This window comes from Brassica oleracea, chromosome C5, assembly GCF_000695525.1.
Source record: "Brassica oleracea var. oleracea cultivar TO1000 chromosome C5, BOL, whole genome shotgun sequence".
Taxonomy (NCBI): domain Eukaryota; kingdom Viridiplantae; phylum Streptophyta; class Magnoliopsida; order Brassicales; family Brassicaceae; genus Brassica; species Brassica oleracea.
The window spans coordinates 2,263,099-2,282,357 of NC_027752.1; the positions used below are offsets into that span (position 1 = coordinate 2,263,099).

General features: G+C 34.6%; 4 protein-coding genes and 1 pseudogene across 4 annotated transcripts; 4 read left to right on the plus strand and 1 right to left on the minus strand.

Moving 5' to 3' along the window:
* Positions 1-2,772: 2,772 nt before the first annotated feature.
* LOC106344251 (pentatricopeptide repeat-containing protein At1g06140, mitochondrial) lies at positions 2,773-5,650 on the plus strand (the record flags this gene model as incomplete). Its single annotated transcript, XM_013783661.1, is given in 8 exon segments — positions 2,773-3,132; positions 3,134-3,286; positions 3,288-3,366; positions 3,369-3,812; positions 3,815-4,074; positions 4,077-4,310; positions 4,312-4,592; positions 4,836-5,650. Coding segments are annotated over 7 exon segments (1,605 nt in total), but the record flags the coding sequence as incomplete, so codon positions are not given.
* On the minus strand, positions 5,627-8,302 carry LOC106295463 (pentatricopeptide repeat-containing protein At1g06145). The gene has a single exon (XM_013731374.1). It carries the CDS (start codon positions 8,277-8,279, stop codon positions 6,429-6,431), a length of 1,851 nt encoding a protein of 616 aa, XP_013586828.1. The 5' UTR covers positions 8,280-8,302; the 3' UTR covers positions 5,627-6,428.
* A 3,710-nt stretch (positions 8,303-12,012) lies between these two features.
* Positions 12,013-12,780, plus strand: LOC106293949 (ethylene-responsive transcription factor ERF094). The gene has a single exon (XM_013729582.1). The coding sequence runs from the start codon at positions 12,046-12,048 to the stop codon at positions 12,778-12,780; it is 735 nt and encodes a 244-aa protein (XP_013585036.1). The 5' UTR covers positions 12,013-12,045.
* A 2,718-nt stretch (positions 12,781-15,498) lies between these two features.
* On the plus strand, positions 15,499-17,042 carry LOC106344252 (F-box protein At1g49360-like). The gene is given in 4 exon segments (XM_013783663.1): positions 15,499-15,796; positions 15,885-16,317; positions 16,319-16,851; positions 16,853-17,042. Coding segments are annotated over 4 exon segments (1,314 nt in total). The 5' UTR covers positions 15,499-15,638.
* Positions 17,043-18,952: 1,910 nt separating this feature from the next.
* Positions 18,953-19,259, plus strand: part of LOC106344254 — a 10,350-nt pseudogene continuing 10,043 nt past the window's right edge.

Genomic DNA, 19,259 nt, shown 5'->3' on the forward strand with positions numbered 1-19,259 from the left:
ATTTATAAACACTATTTTATTATTTTTTGTATTTATAAAAAGATGATTTCATATTTATAAAAATATTTATATTTATTAAAACTAATTTTGTATTTATAAAACATTTTTTTATTTATAAAAACTATTTTATTATTTTTTTATTTTAAATATGTTTTCTATTTCAATTTTAATTTTATATTTTTGAATTTCAATTTAAAAAAATAAATTTATAATTTTTTTTTGAATTTTGGAAATATTCCGAGGAAGTGTATCCCTTGGAATATTCCGACGACATATTCCTCGGAATATTCCGAGGAATTTCCGACGAAAAAAGTCCTCGGAATATTCCGAGGAAATGAATTTCCTCGGAATTCCGTCGGAAATTTCCGAGGGATTTCCGAGGAAAGATGAATTTCCGAGGAGTTATTTTCGAGGATTTTTTTCGTCGGTATGTCGTCGGAATAGCATTATTCTGACGACATACCGACGATTTTTTCCCTCAGTATGTCGCTGTTTTATTGTAGTGGATGGTCGACATTATAACCGGGGCTTACATTTTATGAAGATGATCAGAGAGATGCGTAAAGATAAAAAATAATATTATAATTATGAACCAAAATGGTTATACATGTAGACTATGTAGTTCCTTAACAAATAAAATAATAATTAATCTCATCAACAAGCTTTTTGCAGCTTTTACAAAGTTAATGAATACATACATTTGCTTTTGAAGTTGCTAACTGCTTTAAATATAGAACCAACACACAAAACCATTGTTGTGTTTATTACATTAACTACCTTAAATTTGGAAAAAAAAATTAACCAGGATGTATAATCAGACTAACGTGACTGCTCAGCCGCGGCACGAACCTCCCTGTCTCGGAATGTGGGTACATCCGTTTCGATCTGAGGGCGGCACCGGACCTCTTTGCAGGAACTGGAACACGTATTGAATCTCACCGCTGGTTCGCAACGGCCTAGCCGCTTCCACTTGTGTGGTGCCCAAGAAAATCATCAAGAATCCAAGCAGAATCACTCCAAGTATCATTTGTCTCTTCATCATCATTTCTCTCTTGTTTCTTTGTATATTAAAAGTACGAATTTCTTCTTCTTCTTTTGGTCTTGGCACGTAAAAGTTGTTGTATGGCTTTACTCCTTGTTTGTTTTGTATCATATTTAGTTTTGATAATGACCTATATATAAGGTTGTCGATAATGGTGTTGGTTGATTGGTAAACTGGTAGCTTTGTGTGACTTGGAGGCTTTTGGTCCTACTTAGATTTTCTCGTGCCTTGACTTTTACTAGGAAAGACTTGGTTTTCAACATTTGAACTTAAACAATAGGAATTGATCAAACAAGTTAAGACATAACACGGTTTTTGCCTTGGACCGCAATGTATATCACAAATTCACAAGTAAACATTCAAAACATGACAATCAAAATTACTATACCGGTTTACCGTTAATAAGTAGATTCCGGTTCAGTTTAGAAGAAAAATGTACTTGAAAATAGATTATTGGTACTTATTGATCTTTGATTATTCTTTGGTTTTTAGAGAATTACATACGCAGAGTCTGCCAAACGTTGGTTAATTGACCAGATATCAACCGGTTAAATAAGAATTGTGGTCAAATTAATCTGTTTAATAAACATGTATATAATTCAACTATTGTTTCTTTGTTCGTCAATATTTAAAACGCTACATGACGACGATTCACATTCGGTTTTGTAGGTCAAGACGACATGATATCACCTTAAAAACCGAATCCACTAAGCCAAGGAACTTGGAAGTTTTCAACTGCCACATAAAGCGAATAATATATTCATAGAGAAAAATTCATGTCCCAAGTTTGATTCAGTCTTTAACTCTCAAAGTCACGACCAAATAAACGAAGACATGCGTTGGTAGGTGCGGACGCACGTATTAAATACATAGTCAGTGTGGACATGAATCAGTACGTTAACTCGGTATACAAAAAAAACATTCATCCCAATCCTGAAATTTCACCGAAATTCACAACTCATAAACATGGCAACAAAAAAAACAATAAGCACGTGTATTCATTTTTTTGTGTTATTAGGACATTTCCAACCCTACTCCAAAATCCACTCCAAACTTCATTTTGCAGTAAAATCATCTCCAACCCCACTCCAAAACCCACTCCAAAATGGAGTAATAGATATGATTACTCCAAATATGGAGTAAACCAACTCATTACTCCAAAATGAAGTTGAACTTTTTTATGTATAAAAAGGTCCTATATTTCTAAATATTTTCGTTTTCAATAGAATATTATTATAAATAAATATATAAATATTATTTTACTATATATATTATAAAAATTAGTGTTAATATTTCTTAATTATATAAATATCCATCTAATGAACTATTTTATGCAACAAAATATATATAGTATAAAACATAAAAGACCATACATATAAAAAATAAAAGATAAGCACCATACAAAAGATATATAATATAAAACATACAAGATCATACATATGAAAATGGACTATTTTGCAAATAGTATAAATGAAAGGTGATATTACTAATTTTTTAATAAACATAAAACATAATATATATTTAAAATATTCTATTTTGGAGTAGGAAATGGAGTAATACATTGGAGTAAAACTCAAGTCCATTCTGGAGTTACTCTATTTTGAAGTAGAAAATAGAGCAAAACTCAATTCTATTCTGGAGTTACTCTATTTTGAAGTAGAAAATGGAGTAATACTCCGTCCAATGCTCTTACAGTTTGATTACAAAAGCACGTGCTTCGGTTTGCTTGATTTGTTTTTTTTTTTGCCGAGGCGCACTTCACCACCGATGCTTCCGGTGAAGAGAACCACGCAAAGGTTATACTCCACGGACTCGAAGAAGAAGTCGTTCTCGGATCCAGTCTCACCAACTCCTACATCCAATCGAATCGTCTCGATTTCGCCGCCGCTTCCTTCGATCGAATCCCTCCCCGGAAGAGGAACCGTTACTCGTGGAACACGGCTTTCTCCGGGTACTCCAAATCCAAGAATCACTGCGAAAGCTTGCGTCTTTACAATCGCATGAGGAGGGAATGTGACGGCGGCGGCGTCGACAGTTTCAATTTGGTGTTCGCGATCAAAGCTTGCGTGGGGTTAGGGTTGTTAGAGAATGGGGGTTCTGATTCACGGATTGGCGATGAAGAATGGGTTGGATAAGGATGATTATGTTGCTCCGTCGTTGGTTGAGATGTATGGAGAGTTTGGTGGTATGGAAGATGAGCAGAAGGTGTTCGACGAAATGCCTCTGAGAAGCTCGGTTCTTTGGTGGGTTTTTGATGAAAGGGTATTTGAGATACTCGGGAGACTCTGAAGTGTTTCGTTTGTTTTATCTCATGAGAGAGGCGGGTTTGGAGATGATAATGCGCTTACGTTGATATGTTTGGTGAAGGCTTGTGGGAATGTCTTTGCCGGTAGAGAAGGGAAGTCGGTGGACGGTGTATCCATCAGAAGGGGGTTTATAGATCAGAGTGGTTATCTACAAGCCTCTGTTGTAGATATGTATGTGAAATGCAGGTTGTTGGATAATGCTAGAGAGATGTTTGAAAGAACTGTTGATAAGAATGTGGTGATGTGGACAATGCTGGTTTCTGGATTTGCGAAATGTGAGAGAGCTGTTGAAGCGTTTGATCTGTTCAGGGAGATGCTGGGAGAAAGGGTTCTTCCGAATCAATGTACTTTAGCGGCACTTCTTGTTGCTTGCTCGAGCTTGGGGTCTCAGAGTCACGGGAGAAGTGTTCATGGCTACATGATAAGGAATGAGATTGAAATGGACGCTGTGAATTTTACGTCTTTCGAATGGCTAGGAAGGTTTTCGATATGATGCCGGATAGCTCTATGAACAATGCTTTTGGGATAAATGGTATGTTCGAGGAAGCTCTGGATTGTTTTGGTAAAATGAAGTCGCGGAACGTAACTCCAAACTCTGTGACATTTGTATCGCTTTTGTCGGCATGTAGCCATTCGGGAAACATCGAAGAAGGACGGAAGCAGTTTGCGTCGATGACAAGATACTACGGGATTGCACCAGAGGAAGAGCATTACGCGTGTATGGTATAGACTTGCTAGGTCGAGCTGTTGAAGTTGAGGAAGCTAAGTCTTTTATTGATAGCATGCATGTGAAACCAATGGCCAGTGCTTGGGGAGCTCTTCTGAATGCATGTAGAATCCATAAAAATGTAGACTTAGAAGAAGAAATAGCAGAGAAGCTCTTATCCGTGGGATCCAATGAATCAAGCGTCTACGTGTTGCTTTCCAACATATATGCTGACGCTGGGGTGTGGGAGATGGTGAAATAGCGTGAGACAGAAAATGGGCATCAAAGGATATACAAAACCGATGGGACTATCTGCTATTGAAGTCTGCTAGAAACATTCAGCTATTGATTGATCCTGCATCTTAGTTTGACGAATAAGAATCGACAATATAGAGAGATGACTGATATATAACTGTGACACAGTTACTTAGAGTGAATTTTGTAACTCAAAAATCTCACAGATGAGCATCTAGTGACAGGCTCCAGATGAGTAAGTAGCTTTTAGTAATGAAGCATTCAAAAGAACTTGAGACGTATGGTATGTGATTCTTGTAATGTTTTAATAGTTCTGAGATTTTTGTAACGTTCTCAGTGTGATGATATATACATTAGGGTTTAGCAGTGTTTCTTGGTGGCTTGAACTAGATTGATTCAATCTTGAATTACATAGTTTGTTTTTGGGTGTTTATATCTGCATTCTTTTGGACCTATTGGTTTGAGAACAGTGTGTGTGTGTGTGTGTATCTTCTTCTTCTGATGTATTGTCTCTTTGGATCTTTAGGCTGCAATCCTTGGAGAGATGATTGGTTCGGGGAAGAGCATCTGAGAGATTTCTACCTACTGGGTGCCGTTTTCAAGCAGACTCACAAGACATAACAGCTTTTTATCCTCTCAACAGTGCAATCAATGTTGTTAACAGTTGCAACAGAGCCAAGTGACAACTTAGCCGTGGGAACAGAGTCAGCCAGAATCTGAAAAGCAACAGTCAACAACGACCCTCCTTCTCCTCCAGCGGCTCCACCATTTTCATTACCATATGTTCTTTTGGATCAAACCAGCAATTCTATCCCAGTAATCATTTGATAAACACTATGCAAGCTGCACAACAGATCCAGCAGCTCCAAATTCATTCTCAGAAACAACAACAACAGCAGCAGCAGTTTCAGTTTCATCAACAGAAGCAACTGTATCAGCTTCAGCTTCAGCAACAGCAGGGACAACAAAGCGGTGTGGCGGAGCCGAGAAGGCCGATGTCTTCTTCGGGTCAGAAAGAGAGTGTGACTTCATCGCCTGATCTTGAGCCTCCCTCGACAAAAGACTGAAGAGTGTTGTTGACTGTGTTATTGTTCAGTTTGGTGAGGTGCTCCTATCTCTTTCCAGTTACAAAGCTGTGGCGTTTTCTCCCTAATCAGAGGCTCATGGGATTTATTGCATTCTTAGAGTTAAAAACTAGACACCCTTAGACACTGTTAGTGAAGCCTTTCTCCGTTGTAGTCCTTTTTTTTAACCATATTCAAGTTCTTTGGCTTTTGTTGTCTCTTGTTTGGTTTTAGATTTGAAGTTTGTTAAGTCTGCAAAGAAAATTTATGGGTTCTATATCAAGAAACATAAACGATCATTACAAAGAGAAATGACGTTTCCAGGAACATGGATTACACGATTATGGACTAAACTCGCAAAGAGAAAGGAGTTTTCCGAGAACATGGATTACAATCTTCCGGTACAAAATCGAAATGAACTAAACCAAACAGAAGTGGTCTTTAACAATATTCATCTCCTGCAACAGCAAAACGTAAACCATCTGTAGCAATGTATGAATAACCTTTTTATCCATTTTGCTGGAGTTGAAGACATATGGAGATGACATTAAAGCCTTTCTGTATTTACATGACAATGTTTATTATCCTTCTCCTATCAAACTTTTGGAGTCGTCCTGCGATCGGGAATCTTTCAAGGAGAATGGAGGAAACGCATCCTATCATAAGACATGTAATGGCGTTATAACACAGACACTACATTCCCATGGTTTTCTAAAGATATATGAGTAACAGCCAGTGCTTGGGGAGCTCTTTTGAATGCTTGTAGAATTCATAAAAATGTCGACTTAGCAGAAGAAATCACAGAGAAGCTCTTATCCATGGGATCCATTGAATCAAGCGTCTACCTCTTGCTTTCTAATATATATGCTGACGCTGGGATGTGGGAGATGGTGAATAGTGTGAGACGGAAATGAGCATTAAAGGATATACCATACCCATAGGACTATCTGCAATTGAAATTGGCTAGAGACACTCAGGCTCAGCTATTGATCCTTTAGCATAGTGTTTGACCAATATGAAGCAACAATATAGATGAGCAGCTCTTTTAGTAACTCTTAATATGCATACTCAGTTTCCTGCGCTAATCCCATCTGGTCATATATCGCATCAAGTAGCAAGTAAACCTCATCTGAAGCAGAGTGAGATCTATCAGCTGCAGCAAACAGATGGACTCGTTTATCTAACTCAATCCAACTCGCCCCAGGACATATCTTTTCTATACCCAACTCTCTCATCCTTCCTCTAACCTCTGCTACATCTCTCCACCTGTTTTCTCCTGCATACATGCTAATCAAAAGAGAATAGTACCCACTATTCCTCGGCTCCAAAACCATCAGTTTGTTAAACGCTATCTCAGCTATCTCTAAGTTCTTGTGAAGCCTGCACCCATCAAGCAACGCTCCCCAGATAACCGCATTCGCTTCAAACTCCATACTTTCAATCAATCCTAGAGCCTCTTGAATCAACCCGGCTTTGCTGAATAAAGCAACCATGCATCCGTAGTGTTCAATATTAGGGAGGATGGAGTATTCATCACTCATGCTACGGTATATCTTCCGGCCTTCTTCTACAAGCCCTGCGTGAGTACACGCAGTTAGAACGCTCACGAAAGTGACTGAGTTAGGTTTGACTGAATCCATCTCCATCTTGCCAAGCATTTTCATTGCTTCACGTGCATAACCATGAGCCGCGAGCCCTTCGATGATCGAGTTCCAGCAGAAGAGATTCTTTTCCGGCAAATTGAAGAACACCACAAGCGCTCGGTTCAAGCTACCGCATTTGGAATACATATCCACCAGTGCTGAACCAATGTAGACATCGAGAACAAACCCGTTCTGCACCGTGTACATATGAACCTCCTTGCCTACATCCAGCACGCCGAGATGCGCACAAGATGAGATAACAGTTGACATAGTCACTTCATCAGGAACAATCCCTCCTTCCTCAGTCATTTTATAGAACACTGAGATTGCTTCTCTGTATCTCTTGTTACTCGAGTAGCCTTTGATCATACTCGTCCATGAGATTATATCCTTCACAGGCATCTGATCAAACAAAGACTCCGCTACTTCAACATTGCCTGATCTCATATATCCATCAATCAAACAGTTCCACGTACCTACATTCTTCTCCTGCATTTGGTTAGCTAAAGAGCTCGCGGACTCCATATCCAAAACCTGACGATAAGCAGAAACCATCGTGGTCCAGGCAAAATCATCTCTCTCAGGCATTTCGTCGAACACTTTCCTCGCTTCTTTAATTCTACCGAATCCCGAGTAAAACCCGATAAGCGTGGTCTGAATTTGGACATGGAGACAAAACCCAAGTCTCCAAATGTGCGCATGAACACACTCCCCAAACACGTGATCGAAAGTGGAAGCCTTTACGAGGGAAGTGTAAGTGTAGCTCGATGGAGAAACAGAGTCTCTGAGCATACGAACGTATAACTCAAGAGAACGAATCGGGTGAGAACAAGTAACGAAGCCTTGAATCAACGCGTTGTAGACGAATACATTAGGCTCCTGCATGTGGTCCATTGAGGAAACCGCGAGGTCGAGGCGGTTGAAGGAGGTGCAGGCGGTGATGAACTGGTTCATCATGTAACAGTCTTGGTTTTGGCTGGTTTTGATCATGGGGGATAAAGCGGACTCCAGAAGCTTGGGGGTGGACCATTGCTTGAGCACCTGTGAGATAGGAATGTTCTCGAAGCGTGGAGATGAGCAGCCACGAAGGAGGAGAAGAATGTGAGACGGCATTGTCAAAGAATTCATGTAAGAAGTGAAGGTTGTCGGTAAAGGTAAAGACTTTGAAAATCCTACGCGATTTAACAGATTATTAACAAAGGCAACGAGAGCCAGAGAAGCGTGGCAAAGACACTCTAGAAGAGACAGAAGGTTCGACTTCATAGATTTTGTCGCTCTGTTGCAAAAAAGACCACAACATGTCCACCGTGTTAGATACTTTCCTGTTTTGGTATGTCATTCCTTTAAAAAGTAAGTCATATATTTAATACGAACTTGTTAATTTTTTTTTTTTGGTAAACGAACTTGTTAAATTTTATCATTTCCCCTGATTACTTTTGTTATTTAAATTAATTTCTGACGAAAATTGTCTAAAACTTTTTGTGATTCAAAGAAACAAAATTCTGTTCAGTTTTTCATTCTATCTTGACTTAGAAGTTTGAGTTATAGATTATGTTATGCTATGGATTTCGACTTTAAATAGTTGGGCTATTTACGTTTAAAAATAAAATAACATAAGAGTTGTTATCATACTAGTTTGTTAAGAAAAGCGCCACATCCTTATGATTTATTTTCTGATCTTGTTTCTTATCGATACAATGAACCGTAAATTCTTTGAAAGTATATATTAACTAATATTAAACCCTCATCAATATGTTTATAACAGCTACTTGCCTAATTTTGCCTAATCAATAATTTTATACGGCTACTCACCTAATTTTGAATCAAATTATGCTAGTTAACCAATTATTTATTGTTTTGTATATGTTAAACAGCACGGTCATAAGTCATACCATGTATTCATCCCTAAATTATTGCCGCCGGCGAGAACGATGTTTCATTTTTTTAATTTTTTAATAATGCATACTTTCCACTTGTATTATAATTTATATTGGGTATTCAAAAATAAGAAACAAGCTTTCAAATTTTGGCGTGGCTGGCTACTAAATCATGCCCAAGTTAATAGACACGTGCTGGAAATTAAGATGCATGCACTTTCTTGCTTTCGGAATGAGGTATTAAAGTCAGGGAAAATGGTCTATTCCTATATAAACTAATTGTTCCCGGTTTTTTCACACATGAACTTTTAAGCCATGCCAAAAACTACATGAACAGCGGAAAAATGGTTTATTCCCCTATGAACTACTTGTTCCTGGTTTTTTCACACACAAACTTTTAATTCATGCCAAAAACCACATGAACAACTCTATTTTTTGAATTACATACACAAACTATCGATTTTAAATTAATTCTCATGAAACCGTAAACAGTGCTATTTAAACGGTAACTTGATTTATGACAGGTGGAGAGCCAATTTATTCTTTTTTTTCTGTTTTAGTCAACTGCTTTTCTTCAGAAATCATTTTATCATCGATTGGGGATAAAATTTATTATTCTGCAGAAGAATAAAACGTTTTACATGACGCATAAAGAAATAAGAGCATCAACTACTAGCTTACCAATCTCCATGTATTGCCACAAGGAACTATAAAATCGATGCAGTATCTCCAATTGATGTTGGAAAATAAAACGATTTATGAAGAAAATGAGCAATTGAAAAAAAAAGAATAAAACGAAATTGTATTTTTTTTATCAACTCAAATTAAACCGGTTCTCCATCTGTCATAAACTAAGTTAACTTTCAAATAACACGTTTATTTGTGTATGTAATTCAAAAAATAGAGTTTTTCATGTGGTTTTTGACATGATTTAAAAGTTCATGTGTGAAAAAACCAGGAACAACTAGTTCATAGGGGAAGAAGCATTTTTTTTGTTGTTCATGTGGTTTTTGACATGACTTCAAAGTTCGTGTGTGAAAAAACCGGGAACAACTAGTTTATAGGGGAATAGACAATTTTCCCAATTAAAGTCCAGCATGAAAAGAAGATTCTAAAACAAATTTGTATTTTTGTCAAGTTTTGATTTATAGACTTTACTCGGTAGAAATTAAATACGTTTTTTTTAATATTCAGTTACTATACTTTTTAGTTGAAAGTTGGCAACTCCAACTAAAATCACAATGCTTTTATTCTACAATCTATAACTTTTCTTCAAATATTTGCACCAACAAAACTTTTCTTCAAATATAGCGATATGAAAAAAACCAAATTTGACAGTGCAATTTTTGGAACATATATATATATATATTTTGTAACTTAATTTTTGGAACATATTGTACGTAAATTTATCGAAATCATAGTATTGCTGAGAGCATGTATCTTATATTCCAATTAGGGTCGTTACGGTTTGTTTCTTGAATTCAAGTAGTTTGTAAACATATAAATTTTGTTTCAAAGAATCAGTAAAACTAACAAAATTTAATAGCTTCAAACACCACGAGTATTATTAGAATTTAAAAAGCATACATCATTTCTTTAGCAAGTCGAACCAGTATTATAAATATGATTAAAACCAACAACTAGATTTGCTGGAATTTCATAATTTCCCAATCAAACAATTCATTCTCCTTCTATCAGAGCATTATAACGAGTAGGGACACTGAATATCATGCATGTCTGGATTTTCTTGGTCGTGAGGAAAAAAAAGTTCTTTTGACCAAAATAACTTGGTTTACCTTTGACCCTAGCAGGCTAGCAGGCCCGGACAAAAAGTGAAACTATAGATTAAAAGGAACAAGTGAAAAGAGAAGTGTTCTTTTGTTTTTGGCAACGAAAAGAGTAGTGTGTTCATGCACCCGTCTCTCTTGCTAGTTGCTACATGTTATTATTATATTCGCAAGTTGCGTTATACGCCAATTATATTTCAATGGTCCACCATTATAGGCTCATTCCACTCAGCTGATTTTAAAAATATAAAACTAAATATTTAATAACCACTTTATTAGTTTGGTACATCCTCTTAAACTATTCTTAATTATCTCTCAAGAAGTTCACAAACAAAAGATTATCCCTCTAAGCTTTTTATAATTTTTATGAGTATCACACATATCCAATTTCTAAAATGTCTGATTAATCATGGAATGATTGAATTCGAATATATCTTCTTACAATATTTTATGCTCTGTAAACTTCTATAAATGTATATGTTTTATTTAATTTTTAAAGTGACAAAACTGCCGTCGTAAATATTCATACCAATTGCATACATTAAGTAAGGGTTATTGGTTGTTGTATTTTAATGGATTTGAAAATCTGAACTAAATTTAGTGTTATTAGTTCTGTGATTTTAAAATTTGTATTAAAATCATGTGTTATTGGTTTAATGATTTATAAATTATATATTAAATCAAATGTTATTCAATCGTACGGATTTACTAATATATTTGATTTTATAATGAATTTGAATGGATTTGTTTGAATTTTTTAGTTAAAAATACAAAGACTCAAATTCGAAGAAAAACGATCTGGATTTGCATATTTTACTTGGATTTATAAATACTATATGAATTTCTAAATCAATCAAAATATATAAAGCAATAACACCTCCTAAAAATCGGAGTTTTCTTGAACATTTAAAACCTAAAAACTCTACCGGCGACCGAGATGCATGCTCTTGAGAAACAAAAGCGGAAAGCCAACGTGGCAAATATATGCCATGTCATCAAAATGATGACCTCATGTATTTTGTCGGAAACACGCCGCCGTACGTCAATCCCTCAATCTTGGTCTTGTCCCTCGTGGAACAATGCACCTACTTATGTGTATCGTATTAGAGATAGATCTTATTACGTATTACCTTCTTTTTTGGCTTCTTTCTAATATATTATCTCCATTTTGCGTTTTCGGAATAAATAATTATTGGAGGCAGCCTTGCTATCAATTTGACCCAAAATTTATAAAGTTTTATATATTTCATCTGATACGTACTGTGGACATCTCGTATATATATATGCTATATACTTCCCAAACTTATAACCACTTAATAACGAGATCTGAAAATAGAAAACCGTTTGGAAGGAAAAAAATTGAAAATGGAGTTTCAAACTAACTTCTTTTCTGAAAACCAAAGTCAAGACTCTTCTACCACAACATCATGGAGCTCACAAGAATCATTCTTGTGGGAAGATAATTTCTTACATGATCAATCATTCCTCTCAGCTGTTAGCCCTTCCTATTACTTTGATGACTTCTCCACATTTGAAGAATCACTCATCAAAGAAGAAGAAGATGCAACCGTTGCTGCCAACAAGCAGGAGGAGGAGAGGTCATACAGAGGAGTGAGGAAGAGGCCGTGGGGGAAATACGCAGCCGAGATAAGAGACTCAACGAGGAAAGGGATAAGAGTGTGGCTCGGTACGTTCGACACTGCTGAAGAGGCAGCTCTCGCTTATGATCAGGCGGCTTTCGCTTTGAAAGGCGACCTCGCAGTACTCAACTTCCCCGTTGAAGTTGTTAAGGAGTCTCTCTGGAACATGGAGAATGTGAATTTCAACGACGGAGAGTCTCCGGTGATAGCTTTGAAGAGAAAACACTCCATGAGAAACAGGCCTAGAGGAAAGAAGAAGTCTTCTCCTTCTTCTTCTTCTTCTTTCTTGTCGTCGACGTCTTCTTCTTCGTCTTACTCTTCTTCTTCTTCCGCTTACTCTTCTTCTTTGTCGTCAAGAAATAGAGAACAAAGTGTTGTTACGAATCAAGAAACAGAGGTTGTGGTTTTTGAGGATTTGGGTGCTGAATACTTAGAAGAGCTTATGAGATTATGTTCATGATCATCACTACTTCCACTATTTCATGAAATTTTAGTGAGCTCTGTTTGTTTTTTTAAATATAGTTTATTGTTGTTCAATGAAAGTTTTGGAAGAGATGTGTTGGCGATGTTGGAAGTGTATCGACAGTTTGTAAATCACTCTACCTTAATGTTTATAATTTCTTAATATATTTTAATGTGTAGTTATTAGCTATATAATATTTATATTTAATCAATTTTTTTTACAAATATTAAATGTTATAAGGTAAACATACCATATATAATGACAATAATATTGGATAACAATAAATTATGCCATTTATAAAGTAAACATTTATATGGTATATTGGATAACAATAAACTATATTAAACTATGTTACAAAGTAAATATAGTACATGTGTGAATGTTTTTTTTGATATTAAATCATAGTTGAAACAATCAACCCTTAAATCTTTATTTTGAAGGTTTTGCTTCCATTAGAATAAAATGTATGGTTAGAGATGTTCTAACAAATTTAGTGTCGTTATTTTAAAGAAATTATCATCAATCTTATCAAAGTGCATTTCTAAGTTGATCAAACGGAAATAAATTTAAACATTGTTTTAAATGTATCTAGGTTTAGTAAAATAAACCTGCAAAGAATTTTTAGCAAAAAAAAAACAACAACAATTCTTACCAAGGATAAATGGGTAATGTAATAAATTTGAGTGCAAATTTTCATCCTAAAGCCAATTTCTAGAAAAAAATATTGGTAACATGAGTTACCATTAACTTAGCTTGATTTAAGAATTTAATTCTTTGATAACTCAAAAATATCACCAATCATGAATTAAATTGAAAATTTTGGCTCCAATTGGTGAGATATAGTATCAATTCTACGTTATCATAAACATTATAATTCGATATAACTTATAGTAAAAAAAAATATGGTAAAAACTAAAGATTTATATAGTGAATTTACTGGATAAATATGAGTTAATATCTTTTGAAAATAATTTATTGGTAACATTTTTGATTTATAAGTTGTAATAAGAATAATTTTAATCTTTTTAATAAGTATATTCAATAATAAAATTTATTATAAAAATACTTTAAAAATAAGAAAATATATTTAAGTTTATACTATAACAATATGTGTATATATATATATATTTACAAAGAAAATTATCTATGTAAAATTTTAGTTATTAAACATAATTAACAATTTATTTATAGAAATAATTTAAATAAAATAAGAAAACCTATAAAATCTTTTACAAAGTACTTAATAACTATACAAAATAACCGTAAGACTAACAAAATGCAAAAAAAGTACTAACTAACTTGTACTTCGTGTGATTTTGTTTGATATTGATTTTTGACCTGAATCATCCAATTTGTTAAAAGACTAATCCAAAATTACAACTCAAACATAACACATTCTAACTTAAACATTAACACAAATTTAAATTTAATCAAATCTAACTTACGTCACCAATAAAAACCTTAAAGTTTGAATATGAATTAGAGTGAGTTATGCTTGAGTTACCACTTACCATTTTGAATTATGTGCTTTGTAAAAATGTTAACTGAAAAGTTAACCCAAAATTATGGAAAAGACGAGGGAGGAGAAGTAGAAGTTGAGTTAGTATTTTTTTTTCTTCCAACATTTTGTCATCAAAATTTATTTTCTTGTTTTTTGTTTTGTTTTGTTTTGTATTTCTACTTATTCCAACTAGAAAAGTTAGCTACATTATTTAATTTTATGATATGATATACAACATTTGCTTTAATTACTTGGTTGATTTTTTCTTAAGAAATAAATAATTGTCATAAATGCAAGAAATCTAAGCAACATGCATGATTAGTTAACAAAATCATCACTTAAGACTTCACTAGAATAATGTTTATTATTATTTTAAAATCTAATAATATTTTTGTTTTCAGTTTAGTCATATACTTTTTTTTTTAAATTGCGCAATATAATATACAGAATGTACGTATTTATCTAAATGGGAATTACATATATAATTTTATGAGGCACATATTTATATCTAATTAGTATTATTTCATTTGTTTTATATTTAAATAGTATTATTTTATTTAAATTATTTTTATTTACTATTATTTTATTTTATCTATTTTAGATTTTATGTTTTTAGTTAGCCTTTTAAGTTCATATTAATATATAAATTATTTTTACTAACAAATTTTATTTATATGAATTTTTTATTTATTTACTAACAAATTTTATTTATATGAATTTTTTTATTTATATAAATGCATATTGCAACATATAAATAAAAAACCAGTCAGTTATTTTGTGACAAGAATGCTAACTTATAAATCTACATCCAACATACCAAATAAATCTACAATTTCTTCCGAATGATTTTTACTGAAACTAACAGCCCACCGAATTATTAGATCTACTGCAACTCAATTTTAATATTATTTATGGGGTAGCCAAAAAAATATTAAAACTATTTATTTTGGATTAACTTTATGGGGTAACCAGAAATTTATTAAAATAACTTATGGGTAACTAAAAAATTTGGGAGCTATTTGAATTTATTTAGAAGTTTCAAAATTACTCACTTTAATGAAAACTTTCTGTAAAATTATGGATTAAAAAAAAAAGAATATATCTAAATAGTAGACGGTAGACCTCTCGAAGAGTCAGCTTTCAAAATGACAATTTTGGATAATAAAGATTTTATGTTCGGTCGTGACCAAAACAAAAAAGAAAGAAAGATTATATGTTCGGTAGTAATCTGAACCGTACACGCCGACAAATAGCATTACCCGAACATAACTCACTTTGGACCTAACCCCTTACCCTTAAATGATCAGAGCCAGATTCCTTGGCGGCCTCCGTTTGTTTTCCAGTCTCCAACCTGATGGCAGAATATCTATCGTTAATTTTGTATAGGATTTGTAATCCCAAAAGCAGGTATGGTTACGAAGAAATCGCGGAAGCTCGAGCAGAGGCAGAACGCAAGGTGTTTGAGGCAGAGCTCAAGAGGTTGAGAACAATCTCAGAAGCAGAGGAATTGAGGTTTGTTCTTTCTTTCTTTCAATGCCTTATTGGGATTTTACAGGGCATAAGTGTGTTTATGATGATTTGCGGTGTTGTTGGTTGTCAGTTTGAAAACACAGTTAAAAAAAGCTGAGGCAGAAGTCAATAGGTTGAGTAGAATCATCTTAGAAAACAATAACAGTGGACCCGAGTTTTGTCTTCCCTCGGATCTTTTAGCTGTGATACTGTCCCGTCTTGCTTTGAAAGACAACATACGGTCTTCTGCGGTCTGCAAGACATGGGGTGAAGTAGCTGCATCTGTTCGGGTCAGAGATCCGCCTTGCTGGCTTATGTATCTCGATCGTTACTCGTACGGGTTCTTCGACCCGGTAGAGAAGAAGAAGACGAAGGCCATGATGAATCCACCCGAGTTATCCAAGTCTTGCTGTGTCCTTTATTCCAATGACGGGTGGTTACTCATGGAAGACAGGGCTTCACATGTCAATCTCTTCTTCTTGAATCCTTTCACCCGAGAGCGGGTAGACCTGCCGGGTGTTCGATACCTTTTTGTTGATGCAAGTGCATTTTGCTTTCTCCTGTGCTCCCACAAAGAAAGGCTGTGTGGTGTTTGGTATCACTCGTGCTAGCGTCTCGCGTCGTAAAGTCGAAATCAGCACTTGGTGTGGTGCAGCCTCTGCATGGGTAAAAGAGCACTTCCCAAACCCGTTTCCTGGTGACTTTTCGGATGCAATAAACGTCGTATACCGAAAAGATGACGGTCTCTTCTATATGTCATTGGGGATTGCGCTAGGGGTATTCGTTCCGTCTGCACGTACTTGGAATCTTGTCCCTGTGCTGCAACGGATCCCGAGATTCGAGAGGCACACGGTGAGGTGGATTACTGAATACAAAAGAAAGATATTTCTTGTAGATGCATCGTCTGTGGAGCCGGTGGTGTACAGGCTTAACTGGTCCAAGCCTAAGTCGGTTTGGGAAAAGAAAGAAACATTGGATGGTTGCTCAATTTTTGTGAGCGATGTGTCATGCGCGATGATGACTTATGGGTCAATGAGTAACATTTTGTATTTCTGGAACAGTGATCAACGTCAGGCGTCCCAGTCTCACCGAGTACGAAGACTATTATTTCAAAAAGAATCGGCCCTACAAGTATTCGTTGGATAGCAGGAGTTTATGTGAAGACCATGAAGGGTATTACTTTATCAGCCCATTAATCGGAATGATGGTGTTTGGATTCTGCCGCCTCACAACTTCACACATGTACTAATTTTTTTTAAATCTAACTTATATTTAAAAATAAATTTTATTAAATATTATAGATTTTACTATTTTCTTACTAATATTTAATATATATTAAATCAATTTGTATAAAACTAATAAAAATAATATAAAATTGTATAATTATCAAATATTTAACCTAAACAAAATTTATAAAATTTGTAGATATATAAGTCTAATGATCTTACGATTAGATATTTAAATTTTTTAAAAATTGTAGAAATTTTTGAAAGCTTTAGTAATACAAATTTTATAAATATACAAAATAATAATATTTCGAAATTTAAAATGTTATATATGAATATATTTATTTTATAGATGATGTATGAGCTATTACTATATTTTAAAAAAGTTTACCAAAAAGAAATATCAATATTAAATGTAATATATGAATTATTACCATATTCTAATAAGTTTGCCAAAAATATAAATCAACATTAAATGAAATTATCCATGTCATATTTTTCCGGAAGCCATGTCATCAATTTCAATAGTCATGTCATATTTGTTTTGTGAAATTGATTGTAGAAAGGACATGTGGCAAAATTACTTCGCAAATATAGTTTAGGAGATATTTACCTTATAACATTTAATATTGTAAGAAAAACTATTGATTTAATAAAAATACTAGCCAATAATTACACAGACAGTATTAGAACTCATTAAAAAAATTAAGAAACTATAAGCATTAAGGTAGAGTCATTTTACATACTGTCAATACACTTCCAACACCGCCATCACATCTCTTACAAACCTTTTCACTGGATAAACAATAAACTATATTGAAAAAAAAACTGAGTTCACTCAAATTTCATGAAATTGTGGAACTAGAGAGGATCATGAACATAATCTTATAAGCTCTTCTAAGTAGTCAGCACCCAAATCCTCAAGAACCACAACCTACCTGTGTTACTTTCTTGATTCGTAAGTCGTAACAACACTCTGTTTTCTACTTCTTGACGACAAAGAAGAGTAAGACGAAAAAGAAGAAGAGTATGAGGAAGAAGAAGTCGACGACAAGGAGGAGAAGACTTTTTCTTTCCTCTAGGTCAATTTCTCATGGAGTGTTTTCTCTTCAAAGCTATCACCGGAGACTCTCCGTCGTTGAGATTCACATCCTCCATGTTCCAGAGAGACTCCTTAACGACCTCTACGGGGAAATTGAGTACCTCTAAACAAGTATACGAGAAGTGAGTATTCACTCTTTCTTGTGGAGCAGTTTTACTGGCTCATTGACTACCAAGCTTGAAACCGAGAGATTGCTTCCGAAGCAAACAAGACAATTATTAAAATTTAAAAAGAGTATCTGTTATTACAAAATTATAAAATCAAATAAGTAGACGCATATTTACGGCATTGGCGGGAAGGATGGGAAAATCAAATATAGAGGGACCATATAATCCTGTTACATGAAATGCGCCAATATACCATATATAGTCCTTTACTTATTAAAAAGGAAACAATTCGAAAAAATAACTTTAATTTTGTATCTTATTTACGGCATGACATTACTAACGTGGCAGTTCCAGATTTTAAATATGGTTGGTTGATCTCTTTGATGATCCATCTTGTGTCTCGGCTCTTGTCAAAAAGAGCTCTCCTCTTCCCGCCTTTAGCCTCCCACCTATCGCATCTGATGAATGAGGAAATGTACTGATGTTGCACTTGTTTCTCGACTCATGAAATATGATAGAAGCGCAGTAATATAACTTACAAAAGAACTAAAATTTCTTACCGTTAAGTTTTCTTAACCTTCCAAAAACATTAGTGGCTTCTCATTAACCAGATCATTGAGATTTTCAGTTCTCTTTCCACAATGTATGTGGAGAGGAAATAGCCTTGATATTCCTCGGATTTGAACTCTCATTATCACCATGTTGGTTGGGGACCGGTCTAGCAATGGGTAAGCTTGAAACAAATTTTTTTTTGGTCCTCCTAATAACATAGACATTTTTTAAACACACAAAATAAACTTTCACATTACCATTTGCAAATAGTAAAACAGTATTCCAATCAACTCACCTTGTCTATGTCCAATGATCCTTCCTATAGAAAAAGATTTGTTTCCTTTAAGCGTTCGCATTTTCTCATGAACCGGTGCTTTTGTAACACCAAACCATGAAAAAACTGCATCCAAATATCAAAAGGAGACTTATAAGAAAAATTTCTTATAGCTTGACTTTTGCAATTTTCTCTTAGGGGGGTG

Bases quoted from the DNA above. Each gene is read 5' to 3' on its own strand.
- LOC106295463 (XM_013731374.1), bottom strand. From the start codon at position 8,279: ATGAAGTCGAACCTTCTGTCTCTTCTAGAGTGTCTTTGCCACGCTTCT.
- LOC106293949 (XM_013729582.1), top strand. From the start codon at position 12,046: ATGGAGTTTCAAACTAACTTCTTTTCTGAAAACCAAAGTCAAGACTCT.